The sequence below is a fragment of the Ostrinia nubilalis genome, chromosome 22 (genome assembly GCF_963855985.1).
Source record: "Ostrinia nubilalis chromosome 22, ilOstNubi1.1, whole genome shotgun sequence".
Taxonomy (NCBI): Eukaryota; Metazoa; Arthropoda; class Insecta; order Lepidoptera; family Crambidae; genus Ostrinia; species Ostrinia nubilalis.
In genome coordinates, this window is record NC_087109.1 from 13300336 (window position 1) to 13315388 (window position 15053).

At 42.3% G+C, this 15053-nt stretch overlaps 1 protein-coding gene across 1 annotated transcript; it reads right to left on the reverse strand.

Annotated features, from left to right (window-relative positions):
• Positions 1-953: 953 nt before the first annotated feature.
• On the reverse strand, positions 954-13167 carry LOC135083107 (prolow-density lipoprotein receptor-related protein 1-like). The gene is made up of 11 exons (XM_063977874.1): positions 13149-13167; positions 12845-12981; positions 8971-9110; positions 8273-8372; positions 7468-7717; positions 6553-6655; positions 5731-5861; positions 4977-5166; positions 4073-4241; positions 3135-3357; positions 954-1219 (listed from the first exon to the last, which is right to left on the reverse strand). The coding sequence occupies exons 1-11, from the start codon at positions 13165-13167 to the stop codon at positions 954-956; spliced, it is 1728 nt and encodes a 575-aa protein (XP_063833944.1).
• Positions 13168-15053: the final 1886 nt, after the last annotated feature.

The window sequence follows — 15053 nt, forward strand, 5'->3', positions numbered from 1 at the left end:
GATCGGTGGCGAAAAGTGGCGGTAGGGATAAGTCCAGACAATTCTTCGGAAGATGGCTTATGGATCTAAAACGTGGTCTAATAAGAAGGCTCAAGGTCAAGACCAGTCTTTGTGGAAATCTTTAGGGGGAAGTCTTTGTCCAGAACGAACACTCCTATCTCTCTGTCACCGAAGTAATAGAGGCACTCACTTGAACTGTGCCGGCGGGCAGTCGCAGTCGTCCTCGTCGCTGCCGTCGTCGCAGTCGGCGCGGCCGTCGCAGCGCGCCGTCGCCGCGATGCAGCGCCCGCCCGCCGCGCAGCGCTCCCAGCCCGCCGGGCACACGCGCGACGCTGCAACATAAAACGTCAATTACTAGCCCGGTCTCCGAGCACGTAGAATTTCGTCCAATGACCCCAAGCTACCCATCCTTATCGCTCGCGTGTTTAATTATATTGCTGTCGCGACTGGGCGACGGGCGTCCGAAATTCGAAATTCTACGTGCTCGGCGACCGGACTATAAACCTTTTTATAGTACGACACTTAAATTTGTTTTTATTTAGTGTATAAGTACCTTAAACTTGCAAAAAGAAATGCTGTGTATAAGAAGAAAAAATGTGAGCTATGTTAAAAATTATGAACTGTATGTGATTTTGTTAGTGTACCAAATAAATAAATAACACGTCAGCGCAGCTCACACACGCTCCTCATGGGTGCGGATAGTAGGGAATTGGGAAATAATATCGAAAGATTATAATTATTTAGACATACATTTTAATCGAATTATGAATTGCGCTGACTTAATTAAAAGCTTAGAACTATCCTAAAAGTAGGTACCTAGGTATTCATTAATCTAGTTGGTGAATGAGATCATAATCATAATAATAATATCTTTATTGTGGTATAAACAAGGAGATAATCCGATTATGTTGAACGACCGTGAGCCAGAAAACCCTATCCCTACTCCTTAAGCGTCACTCACTGCAGTAGTAGAGGTCCTCGTCGCTGGCGTCGGGCTCGGCGCTGCAGTGCGGCACGCCGTCGCACACCAGCGCCTGCGGCACGCACGGGCCCTCCGCGCACGCCCAGCGCGCGCCGCACGCGCCGCCCGCCGCGCCGCACGCGCGCCCGTCCGCCGCCAGCACGCGGCCCGCGCCGCACGCGCAGCGCGCTACTCCGCCCTCGGAGTGGCACTCCTCCGCGCAGCCGCCGTTCAGCACCGCGCACGGGTCCGACGAGCCTGCACGACATACTGCATCTTGTAATCTATATACAGGGCGGAATTTTGTAATGCCACCTGGAGGGAAAGTACTCTTAATACTCTAGATAGAAAATTTTACTGAAAGAAAACATTCCTTTAATTTTGAAAAGAAAGAGAACTGCATCCAAAGATTTTCAAATTTTTTTCGAAAATTTACTACCATACCTCTACACATAATTACAATAATTTAAGATTTCATGGTTTTCCTTTCATTTGATTTATCAAGTTTGTTAGAGAGATTTCATCCTTATACTTAACCCTAACGATCGATGTAATAAAAATACAGGGTGTAATTTTTAACAGATTTTATTTGGTTCGATTCCCGGGTGTGGCAAGCAAATTTTTGGAAATCTTTAAATGCAGTTCTATTTCTTTTGAAAAATAAAGGAATGTTTTCTTTGAGAAAAAATTTCTATCTAAAATATTAACAGTACTTTCCCTCCAGGTGGCATTACAAAATTCCACCCTGTATATAAAAGAAAGTCGTGTTAGTTACACCACTTATAACTCAAGAACGGCTGAACCGATTTAGCTAAAAATTGTCAGGGAGGCAGTTTAGAGCCAGGAGAAGGACATAGGATACTTTTTATCCCGTTCGAAATTAAAAAAAAAGTCTGCTTATTTATTGCCATTAAGGCGGAACAAAGTTCGCCGGGTCAGCTAGTATAGACTATTTGCATCTTGACTTCCATTTGCGATTACCTATAAATGGCTAAACAGATACATAATTTTAGGCCTCATTATTTGTATTTGTATTGCTGTTGGTTTTCCTAATAAAATAAAATAAATATTCATTTTAGATCGGCTGGAATTATTTCGAACCAAACCAGCTCCTATAAATAAATTATTCAATTCCGACTTTTTTGGATCTCACTCTAGCGGCGCTCAAAACTATTCCTACCTAACCTAACGGTTTAAATTTTTATTGGTAACTTTTATTATTATTTTATTTAATTGTTACTAAATAATAATAATTTTGTGGCGAGCTGTTGGTGAGTAGCGACACCACGGGGCCAGTTGTAAATTCGAGTGCTCCCGAGAGTCGGTCAAGACCCTCGTCTTCGGCTTGCCGAAGTGGAATCCGAGAGGGTCTGCAGGACTTTCGCCTCTGACTTGCCTTAACCGGCCGGCCAGAGTGGAGTCGCTAGAGCTATATGCTCCAGGGGTGGAAGTGTTAAAGGACATAACGCCGCGAGTAACTTCGGAGAAAGCGCAGCACACCTCTCTACGCCCCTGAGCCGGCAGACGCCAATGTTGCCCGGTCTATAAGACTCATGACGCCAGAGGGGGGGAGGGGCATTTAGTCGCTGGCTGCCATTTTTTCAGTCCGAGACTATGAACCAGGTAGGGTAGGTGACCCGTAGTCTCCATCCATAGCCCAGTAACCAGTCCCTCCATCCTTCATCCATAGCCCTAGTCCATTTTTCAATAACTGCAATAGCTCCTGTGCACAGGCTAGGGATGGTTTCTGGCTACATCCCATGATGTAGTTTCACTTTCACTTTTGTCGATTATTTTCCGCTTAAAACGGCCTCTACGTGTTGAATCTGTACCCCACGCAAGCCTTATAAAGGACCGGGCGACTTTTGACCCGTGATCTCCAAAGCGTACAAATAATAATAGTAATATCATTTATTTCAGATAAACAGTATCCATATGGGTTAGTAACAATTTGTACTTAAACCATTAATGGTTAGTAAAAATATTTCAAAACAAAATTAAATTAAAATGGGCACTAAAGTTCTTTAAATGTGTATCTGCTCTATGAGAAAATAACTCGTCAACAGCCTATGGTCTATTCGCATCTAGACTTCCATTTGGAATGGCTAAGTAGATATAGGTGAATAATTGAAACATGCTCAAAAAGGAGGGACATCGAGGTTCCCGGTCTCACAGGCGGCGTGCTGCGGGCCGACGGCGACGACGCCCATGGGGCGCGGCACGTCGCGGCGCAGCGCCTCGGTGCCGCCGCGCAGCTTGTGCGCGCGGAACACGCCGCGCGCCACCCAGTCCGTCCACACCAGCCAGTCGCCGGCCACGGCCAGCGCGAACGGGTGCGAGGCGCGGTCCTGCGTCACCAGCTGCCGGTGCGAGCCGTCCAGGTGCGCGCGCTCGATCTAATGATGGGAGAACTCGTAAAAAATAAAACTCGATTTAACCCGAGTTAAAATCCACGTAACTCGGGTTGAACTCGAGTTAACTGGGTGGACAAGTGAATGTTTTTTATTTATTTTTACCAGTTTAATCCCTTAGCTTCGCATTAATACTTAGTTAAAAAAATTACACCTGAATTTTCCACTATCTGAATGGCTACAAATCTTTTACTATCAAATTAATTAAAGCGTTAATACCAGAAATTTAGCGTTATTTTTTTTGGCAGTGTCGGGTTTGAGTGTGCCTTAACCTTTTTTGAGGAGGCTCAACATCCAATGTGGTTGTCAATACAAGTAACTGCGATGAATCAGTCGAAGTACTCATATTAGGTACTTTCATTGTTGATAATGAACTCTGACTTTCCTCGATGGCAACATTAGGATGCTTTTTTTAATGTGGTCGTATTTCCACTATATTTGAATGAATCTGAACACTGTTTACACGCAACGCGTCCACTCTCCGGCGATTCGAATACGTCCCAAACTGAAGATTTTCTTGCCCGGCATTTTTCAAAAACAGAACATAAAACACAAAAATCAACAACAATAACCGGCAGTTTCTGTCGGTTCCATACAGTTTACGAACTCGAGTCAGAGAGAATTCAACTCGAGTGGGCTCGAGTTACGCCCACCTCGAGTTAACTCGAGTTAGGTACTCGAGTTGTGCATCACTAGCGACCTTGTCCAGGCGCGCGTCGGCCCAGTACAGGCGGCGCGCGGCGCGGTCCAGCGCCAGCGCGTTGGGCATGAGCACGCGCGACGAGATGATGGCCGCGCGCGCGCCGCCCGACGTCAGCGCGCGCTCGATGCACGGCTTGTTGGCGCGCCAGTTCGTCCAGTACACGCGTCTGCGGGTGAAAGGAGTCACAAGAGTTTTAAAATGCACTATTACACGTCCCAGTATTAACCATACCACTCGTCATCATCATCATCATCTCAGCCATAGGATGTCCACTGCTGAACATAGGCCTCCCGCATTGCTTTCCATGTTGCCCGGTTGGTACTAATACCACAGAATAATAATAAGTACTACGTACAGAAGTTTTACTTTGCGAAGGTATTTAAAAAAATGTATGCTCAATGTCATTAACAATATGGTGTAATTTAGCCTGTCTCAAGAGTCAAGCACCATTTTGTTGACAAACGTCAGTGATCGGCTCTGCGCCGAAGCTATAGGGCTGACTTCGGTAAAATGATGTGACGTGAGGTGCCAAACTGCGGAAAATGGCGGAAGAAATACATGATTTAGCATGAATTATCATGAATAATATTAACTACTTATTTACCTCTCAGTGTCTTGAGGCAACTTAAAGAAGTACATTCTGTGTTTTTATTATTATTTAGGCAGTTAAATACTGCACGGTATTTAGTACACCATTTTCTTTATTTTCTTCCATCATACACAAGAATACGCGTGCGTGAGTCAATGCTCGCTCGTATGTGAGGCCTTGTCGAATAGTATCCTGTAGGTGGGCCATCGTGCGTGTTTTGTTTTCGATGTAAACTCGCGGAGATGAACAGGCCTGGTGTTAGTCACTATTGTCATACGATTAAAAATAATGGTCAATTGGAGGGTCACTCACTTCTCGCAGGGGTCTATGTCGATGCCGCGCGGGCGGTCGTCGTGCCGCAGTCGCAGCACGGTGCGCGCGCGGGGAGCCCCTCCCCCCTCGGGCGCCAGGCGCGCGGCGCGCAGGGCGGCGGCGCTGGCGCACGTCCAGTACAGCGTGTCCGTCGTCCAGTCGTACACCAGTCCTTCCACCGCGCCCACCTCTGCGGGGAACGTATTAAATGGCTGATTTACACGTGTTAGGGTGGATTTGACCAAACAAGAGTAGAATGCTGCTTTTACACTGCGCGGAAATTAGCCAAGTCGAGTCAAAAAAACAGTGGGGTGGGGATGAAAAATGAATGAATTTCATCCCCACTCCTCTGTTTTTTTGACTTGACTCGTCTAATTTCCGCATAGTGTAAATCCAGCAGAATATTAATCTCGGAATAAATCGTCAGTTTTGACATATTTCCCATACTGAAACTGTTAATGTGTCAGTTATACCAGGAGTTATTCGAATATTAAGTAGGTAACTAAATGTTATCTTAATTTTAAGTCTATGTCAAAATGTATTTAAGTACTCAAGCTTTTGTTTACTATGAAACTATTTGTCAAAATGTGTCAAGTGACAAGCCCCACCTAACAACTTACCCGAAAAATTAAGTTAAAATGTAGTTACGTATTAATCAGCCTTTAGTGTGCAAAATTTCGAATCTAATAGTTTGTAGTTTAGTATCCATTCCTTTAGTTCCCAGTGTCCTATTTGAAGGCTTTGTTTAACTCACGCTCGAGCAGCACGCGGTGGTCGGAGCCGTCGAAGCGCGCGCTGTGGATGGCGCCGCGCTGGATGTCGGAGTAGAACACGCGCGACGCGTTGTACGAGTACGCCAGCGCGATGGCGTTGCGCATCAGCTCCCTGCAACGACACATAGGTTTAGGTTTAAAGAATTGTTTCTCATAAAAGATTACAAAATCCACTTACATGAGAACAATAAAATAACATAAATGATTAATCTAGATAGCGGTCGCCGTGTAACTTAAATAGATAGGTACACACGGCCACACTGTTAACTATCCATTTCCGTTTTTGCTCTCGCTCCCCTCAAATGGTGATTCTTTGCGATAGATCGAGACGTCATGACAGGCAATGGATAGTTAACACTGTTGCCGATGATGGTACATGTTCCTCACCGTTCCGACATAACGCTCTCGGAAATAAACAGTCAACAATGTTCAAGAATATACTTGTACAATTGAAACTTAAACCAGTCCATTGAATCTATGTCTTTAATGTTAGAAGGTAATTTGTAATACGTTACACACACTACTCGATACTGTACCTCTAACACGAAAAACTTTCGACTTGGAATCGTTTGCATAGTCGAATCGCCATCAAAAGATTTAGTACGCAAACTTAAACAGCGCCCCTGTGAACGTGACGTAAAGTGAACTTAGTATGAGAAATGGTAGCACGAAACTAATGGAGATCGTAAAATTCGCCACGTTATCGTTGAATTCGAAGGCTGGGTATCGAAGTTTCATGAATACGCAAACGATTCGAAGTGGAAAGTTTACTGAGCCTGTGTCTGAGATGAGAAGGCGCTCACTTGTCCTGTATGGGCGGGTAGGGCGAGTTGAGGTCGCGCTCGTCCGTCAGGTGGATGCTGTCGATCTTCGTCACGCGCGAGTACATTATGAACGACTTGTACGCTGCGGAAAATTAACGGAATTTAGTTTAAGCCTAAGCGCAGACCCTTGACTTTTAGCTAGCTGATAGTTGGATCGGTTAATGAGTATGGAGATGTATGAAAGTGGGCACATAACACTGCTTTGGTATCGGCCGATCCTCCAAAGAAATTAGAATCGAGTTCAACTATTGGTCGACTAAAAGTCTGTACCTAGTCTGCGGGGAGTAAAAAAAAACTCAGTAAAACTCATTTATTTCTGTAAATAGGCTTAAAAAAAGCACTTTTACACGTCCCAGTATTAACCCTACCACTGCTTCAGGACAATAAATAAATGGGCCAGTGCTGAGAAGAAGCAGCGCAAGAAACTCGGTCACTATTGTCAGCCTCTTTTTCAAAGGTTTACAGGCTTTCAAATGTACAAAGTTATAAATATTTATGCGAGCTAGGCAGTAACGCAGCCCAAACATTTTTATCTTTTAAATAATCATCGACTTTATAGTAGTCTTATGCCCGTTTTCACCGTCAATCCCTAATTTTTAAGTGACCCCTATGGTAACACATAACAGGCATTTTGTTTTCATAGAGGTCACTTAAAAATTGGGGATTGATGGTGTAAACGGGCATTAGCATGATATAATGTACCACATTCTGCAAATAAATAATTTTAATTTTCATTCTCGTTCTGACTTTAAACTTCGAGATACTGGACCGACATTGGAGTCGGAGACAATACTGTAACTTTTGTGTTACCACGGGTTCTACATTAGTCGAACGATGTGCCTTTACAACACAAAAGTATCTACCTACTAAATAAGTAATCCTGTGGGTACGTACGCGTGCAGTTCTTCCCGTTGGGCGCGAGCTCGCCGTGCGGGCACACGCAGCGCGCGCGGCCGCCGAACAGGCACAGCGCCTCGCAGCCGCCGCCGCCGCCGCACGTGCTCCACGCCGCGTCGCCCGCCGCCACGTCGGGGTCCAAGTCCAAGTCGGCGCCGGTGTCCAAGTCCAAGTCCAGCGCGTTGCTCGCTTCGGTTGTGGCGTGGGTCAAGTTAGATGGGAACGTTTGGGCGGCGCGGGACCACACCTGCAATATCATGTGTACCATGTAAGCCATGAATTGCATAAATAGTATTTTTTTACAAAACTATAACATACCTGACTGTAATCGCACATGTTAACTAAGTTTAAAAATCTCTGTACTGTATGTGACTATGATGTTTAGGCCCGATTCGACCAAACTGTTATCCGAGAATACTTAACTCCTGGTATAACTGGCATATTGACAGTTTCAGTATGGAAAATATGTCAAAATGTCGACGATATCTGACGATTTATTCTGAGATTGATATTTACTCTTGGTTGGTCGAATCCACCCTTAGGATAATTTTAAAATTCGCGTGCAATAGGTAAGTAATTTTCTGTACCAAACCGAAATCCACCCGGGCGAAGCAATGGACAAAAGCTATTATCTTAGCCATAAGGTGTGTAGTATGTGTACGCGCCACCCTAACTCTGAAGTTGCTATGTAAATGGAGACATAATTATACTCGCATCGCACAGTATAACTCTTTTATTGATAAACCCGGTCTCCACATTACAGGTGAATACCGTGTGAACGTGTTTGTGTAGCTTGACTGACCAGGATGTCCTTGAGGCTGCTGCCCGCGTTGTCGACGAGCACGGTGTGGTCGCTCAGGTTGCCCAGCGGCGCCGACACCACGCTGCCTCCGCGCAGCGCCCTGCACGCGGTAACGTCGCCGGTTACAAAGGATAGCGGGACGAGGCACATCTTGACTTCTTGGTGAGAAAGTCAAGTGTCGTATTTAGCAGTATTTAGGGTCGACGTGCACAACGTCTAAGCGTGACACTGCACAAGATAAGATGGTGGATTACTAAGTATTGTGTTCGTAAACGTGCACGAGCCTCCAGCAAATGATACAAAACAGTGCAACATCACTTCAATTAAGTTAGTATGTCATGTAGTCTGCGTTAGAAAGAAAGATACATTTATTATAATGGACATCACACAAATACAGGCAATTACATAGACATGACAGTGGCACATAATAATGGAACAAGAAAAAAAAAGTAAAAACAACAGTAAACTGAGCAGTGCCACCCACTCACCAACAAGATGCCCACTGCAACGGGACCTCAGCATATGCCGTGGCCCACGGTGACAAAGGCCACGGCGTTAGGTATCAATAAAGTGGTACATCTTTATGAAGCAGGTGTTATGACGGAAATACTTCTCGGGAAATTGTGAACTTCGTCAATTTATGATATAACGCGTGAGATTGTAAAATGAGGTATTAGGTTAGATTGTAATGTACGTACGGGTCGAGCCAGTAGAGGCGGCCGGCGTGCACGGCCAGCGCCGCGGCGGCAATGCGTGCCGCTCGCCGCGCGCGCGAGCCGTCGTAGCGCGCGCACCACACGCTGCCTTCCCACGTGTCTGTCCAGTACACCTCCGCTTTCTACGACGAAACGAATTTACAAATGATGACATCACACACTTGTTATTACGAAAATATCGAACTGCCTAAGGTGGGAGGGAATCAAACCCTTTCGCTTGCCAGGCGACTGCTTTTCCATCTGAGCTACATGCACACTGGATGAACCCATCAAAATTTTCAAGTGTATTACACTGTTACGGCCAGCCATTATTGTAGGGTAGTGACAGCATGTGTATGATAGTTAGTGAAATCATCAGACTAATAAACAACATTGTTGGGTAGTGACAGCATGTGTATGATAGTTAGTGAAATCAGACTAAGGGGCCGTCCATATATTACGTCATTCTAAATTAGGGGGGGGGGGTTGGTCTGCGGATGACGGTAAATGATTGATAGGGGGGGGGGGGGTGTTTCGAAATTGACGTCATTCTTATTTATTTATTTATAGTTTATTGTTCACGTACAAAAAGATTATTTCTAAAAAGAAATTTCTTCCAGCACACCTAGTAAGTGAGACTGCAAACGTGAGAGGCGGCTAAGGCGCGTACAATACTAAAATAACAAACATACATAATGCAACATAGATGTACACAAAATTAAATACAGTAATAACTACAGATAAAATACTCTAATAATAATCTATACTTATAATAAATCTGTAGAGAGGTCAATTCTGTACATGAAATATATTTTCAAAATAACTATCAGGGGGTGATTAGTTATCGATACTGATGCCAAAAATGCAATCAGTAAAATTTTTGTCAGTCTGTCTGTCTGTATGTTCCTTATAGAAACAAAAACTACTCGACGGATTTTAACGAAACTTGGTACAATTATTCTTCATACTCCTGGGCAGGTTATAGTATACTTAGGAATTCTCACGGGAACGGGAATTAGCGGGAAAATCCTTTTGTATGAAAAATCTAAACCGCTTAAGATAGACGCTTGAAATTTGGCATACAGGTACCTTAGTAAACTTGAAGCTTAGTTACAACAGGATATTGCAAAATTCCCACGAGATAGGGAGTTACCGGGAAAAAACATTTGTATGAAAAAATCTAAACCGCGTAAGATAGACGCTTGAAATTTGGCATGCAGGTACCTTAGTAAACTTAAAGCTTAGTTACAACAGGATATTGTAAAATTCCCACGGGAACGGGAGTTAGCGGGAAAAAACATTTGTATGAAAAAATCTAAACCGCGTAAAATAGATGAAGGGGGTAAAACGGGATCCATGCGTACGAAGTCGCGGGCGGCCGCTAGTATTACATACAGGGTTCGAAAATATCCGATATTTATTATAAATATCAAAATATCGGATATTTATGATATATATCCGATATATATCAACTTTGATATATATCAATTTTGTATGAAAGCCATAGTATTATTTTATTGTATTATTCATGAATACTATTGCATATGTGTTACATAAACATGTTTTTAATGTTTTTAAAACTTAAAATCAGACAAATAAAGCAAAAACATAAAATATCTTTGAAATACGGCAAAATCAACTAAAAAAATAAAAATCTTATGTCAAAAAGTACAAATACAGTAACAAATTTTAAAAGTTGATATATATCATCAAAACCGGCTTGATATATATCGGATATATATCCGATATATATCTTGATATATATCCCTTGATATATATCCTCGAACCCTGATTACATATAATACTAGCTGCCCGCCCCGGCTTCGCCCGTGGTACTTACATGTATTATACATACAGTGTGAGTCACGTTAAAGTGTACATATGAAAATAGATGAAACTAGACCTATTTTTATCAACAAAAAGAGGTAAAAAATTTTTTGAGATTTTTTTTTAATTTATTAGAGATTTTTTTTTCTTCCAATTACTTATTGTAAAGAAAACGTAATAACTTTTAAACTAAGCGGTATATCCTGATAAAATAAAAACAGTAATAATGCTAAATAACAGGCGATACTAAAAAAATACATAAAATACCCTCAAAATGCCAACAAATAATAAAAAAAGATACTTTTTGAAAAAAATCTGCTTAAAAATTCGTATTTTTTTGGTTATTTGATAAATTTCTCCAAAAAATGCCCCCATAACAGGTGGTTTTTATTACTTTTTATTATTCTCCATCGTATTACTTTTGTAAAACCAAAAATCGCATGTCTCTATCCCTATCACAACGTTTGCAATGATCGTTTGAACAAAGCCTCTACGGGCGCGCCATTCAACGCTTTGTTAACAACGAAACTGAAAATGTCTCTAGATTTGTAATTTTGATAAAGACAAGTTAGATTTCAAATAAAAACAAAAGATTTCGAAGTAAAATAAGCATTTTAGTTAAAATTAAAATTGTCTCTACCTGTAGCGGAGAATAATGTTGTGGCAGGCCTTTGTTCAAACGATCATAGCAAATGTTGTGATAGGGATAGAGACATGCGATTTTTGGTTTTACAAAGATAATACGATAGAGAATAATACAAAGTAATAAAAACCACCTGTCATGGGGGCATTTTTTGGAGAAATTTATCAAATAACCAAAAAAACACGAATTTAAAAGCAGATTTTTTTCAAAAAGTATCATTTTTTATTATTTGTTGGCATTTTTTGTGTATTTTATGTATTTTTTTTAGTATCGCCTGTTATTTAGCATTATTACTGTTTTTATTTTATCAGGATATACCGCTTAGTTTAAAAGTTATTACGTTTTCTTTACAATAAATAATTGGAAGAAAAAAAAATCTACAAAAAATTAAAAAAAAAACAAAAAATTTTGACCTCTTTTTTGTCGATAAAAATAGGTCTAGTTTCATCTATTTTTATATGTACACTTTAACGTGACTCACACTGTATAAACCTTCCTTAAGAATCACTCTATCTATTAAAAAAAAAGGTGATTCTATAACCAAGTGTTTTAGTTTTGTCAAACTGGTAATGACGTCAATTTTGGGAGAAGGGGGGGGGGGGTCATTAATAAATGACGATAGGATGATTGTAGGGGGGGGGGGTCTAAAATCTGAAAAAATCGATGACGTAATTTATGGACGGCCCCTATAAACAATTTAATTTACATAGTTTCCGAGTAAATATAGAAGCCATCTGTGGTATTCTGCTCATTAATAAATAAATAAATTAATTAATGAATATACAAATGATGACGTCACAAAAATATTTTAGCGCCGGCCTCAATAACATCCGTTTGCAACGGTGATTTCGATTGGTATTCAGGTGCGATTGTGGTCAAATACCTGCCTTGTTATGCATAAAAAAAAAAAAAAAAAAATTCAAATTATTTATTTGCAATAAATAGGGTTTACAAAAAGGTGTTTCAAAGAGATAAATGTTGCTTTCACCTGTTTAACTATGATAACACAGCATGCAAATTTTCGTCTTAAAACGACTATTTATAAATTACAATAAGTATAATAATTATGAAGGTATTCCAGAGTATATTTTTTCACTACACTATGCATCAAAGGTGAGGTGGAAGATTTTTAATCAGACTAGGTCCTTAGCATTCACGGGTGTGTCGCTCTAGAGCTCGTTTATAAGCAATTTCACATTAGGCGATTTAGCAGTGTGACAAACCCGCGACTAACGTGCTGTCGAAAATTTCATACTATGTAACAACGGATGCATGCCTTCACATTATAAAAACGCCGCTGCCGCGCTGCAGTTGCGCTACTAACGCCTTAATGTGAAAGCGCTGCTCTTAAGGCCAATTTCAGCAGGCAAGCATGGCATGTGTAACGTCGTGAGGTGGGAGGCTGACCTGCAGGTCGAGCGCGACGTCGCCGACGGCGGTGCCGTTGTGCAGCAGGCGGCGGCGCGAGCCGTCCAGCCGCGCGCGCCACACGCTGCCGCCGCCCGCTGCGAACAGCCAGCCGCGCGCCGCGTCCACCGCCAGCGCTGCAAGTGCAACCGAGCCGTGCGTCACAATACAATATGCATGTGGTGTGCAGCTGCTGACCCGACTAATGTCAATGTACAGTGTAAAAATAATGTAGGTAAGTGTTTGGAAATGCGGTCTCTTGTAAAGGCACCGACATGAACAATAACATTTTTTAATTTCTCACATTTTTGTAGCCTTGACATTATCAAACCATGCAGCGCTTTTTATTTTTTAAAAACTTCTAGAAATATTTAAGTTAAAGGTAATTTATAATCTCGTGATGTCACTATTAAAACGATATCCCATCAAAAACAATACTTGTCAAAAAAACCAAGTCTTGCAACTCAGTTGTTCTACGGCAAAAAGTTGTGAGATCCATGTAATACCAAGTCCAGGCCAGGAAATCTTTAACGTTTTACATAAATTATTGACTTGGCCATCGCACTAAATAATTTAATTTACACGTATTTTCATGCATTCAGTCTTCTAGTTTTATCCACAACGATGATACAGGGGGTCGAAAATGGCCTGAATTGCTTCGAGAAAAGGATGGTACGGCCGTGCCGCTTTTTTGCTCGACTTGGTGGGGGCACTGCCGTGCCCCCAGATGTTGCGTCCCATGATATTGTTGCATGAGCGAGTGTAATATGAAGTCACACTCAATTATTTTGACACAAAATGTAAACGCCTGTATCTTTTTTGTTTGTAGACTGATTTCAATACTTATTTTATACAACTTCTAAGATTTAACTAAAGTGTTTATTTATGAATATTTTCTTCATTTTTAAGCAATGTATATTTCCAGCCTCTTAAAATACTGCTAATGCTGCTGCTGAAAGAACAAACATGAAATGTTAAACCCAGCGCACGTGTCGCGTGGTGCCACTGACCGGTGACGGCGGCGGGCTCGGGGTCGCGCAGCACGTAGCGGTGCGCGCCGTCCAGCCGCGCCACCTCGAGCACGGCGCGGCGCGGGTCGGCCCAGTACACGTTGCCGGCCAGCCAGTCCACCGCCACGCCCGCCGCGTCGGCGTCGGCCGCGCCCGCCAGCGCCTGCCGGCCCGTGCCGTCGCGCCGCACGCGCCACACGCGCCCGCCCTCCGAGTCCGCCCAGTACAACCACGAGCCCTCTGAGGAATCGTCGTTAAGATGAGATAAGAACATTTGTGTCCGCCCTAAATTTCAAAACTCAAGCCTGTATTCGGAACGACTTAGGCACCGAACAAAATGAACAATTACTAAATCCTTTATATTGTTCGGTGCTTAAACTCTAGACTCTATTCAATTGATTTTTGTTTTTACTAGTGTATAATTACCCTAACATTGCAAAAAGAAATGCTGTGTATACCTGTAATTGAGGTCATATACGTATCATGTGTTAAACCATGTTAAAATGTATGAACTGTATTATGTATGTGACTTTGTTGGTGTACCTAATAAATAAATAAATAAATAAGAAAAACTTTATTTGACACAAAAATAAAAAATTAAAAATAGAACAAAGGGACTTAAAACTATACACGCATATTTTTGTGTCAAAAAGGCGCTCGCTCAGCATTAATCAAGCCGCGCGTGCCCCGACGCTGGTTTTCAGCATTGTTATTGTCGTTAGTTATTGGTGAGGTAAAATGAGACGAGTTTAGTGTTTTTTTTAAAGGACGCGCGCTGTTAGCTTTAAGAACTTTTCCAGCTTCACCGGGCAGAGTGGCGAGTACAGAAGGTACTCTAGCCGTTTAGCGATCGTCGGTGCGCGTGCCGACGAGGCCGAGTGTAGGCGAGTTTAGTGATGCTCAAAACGGGACTATTCCCACCTCTCTTTCCCACTGCTGTAACTCCTGTGTAGTCAGGAGCTACAGCTTGACCGCCAATAAAAACCCAACCAGTGAAGGTCTTTGTGCCCGGGAGAAAGTTAAACTGTCACTGGATCCGCAACGAAATTAATTAGAAAAACATAGGAATTCGAAGTTAAAATTCGACTTCCCTCGAATGCAAAGCAGATTATAGAAGACAAAACAAAGGCTAAGTAACCTTTAAGAACAGATATGCTCCACGAACAGTAAGTATCAACTATGGGGACCTATCTTGTAAA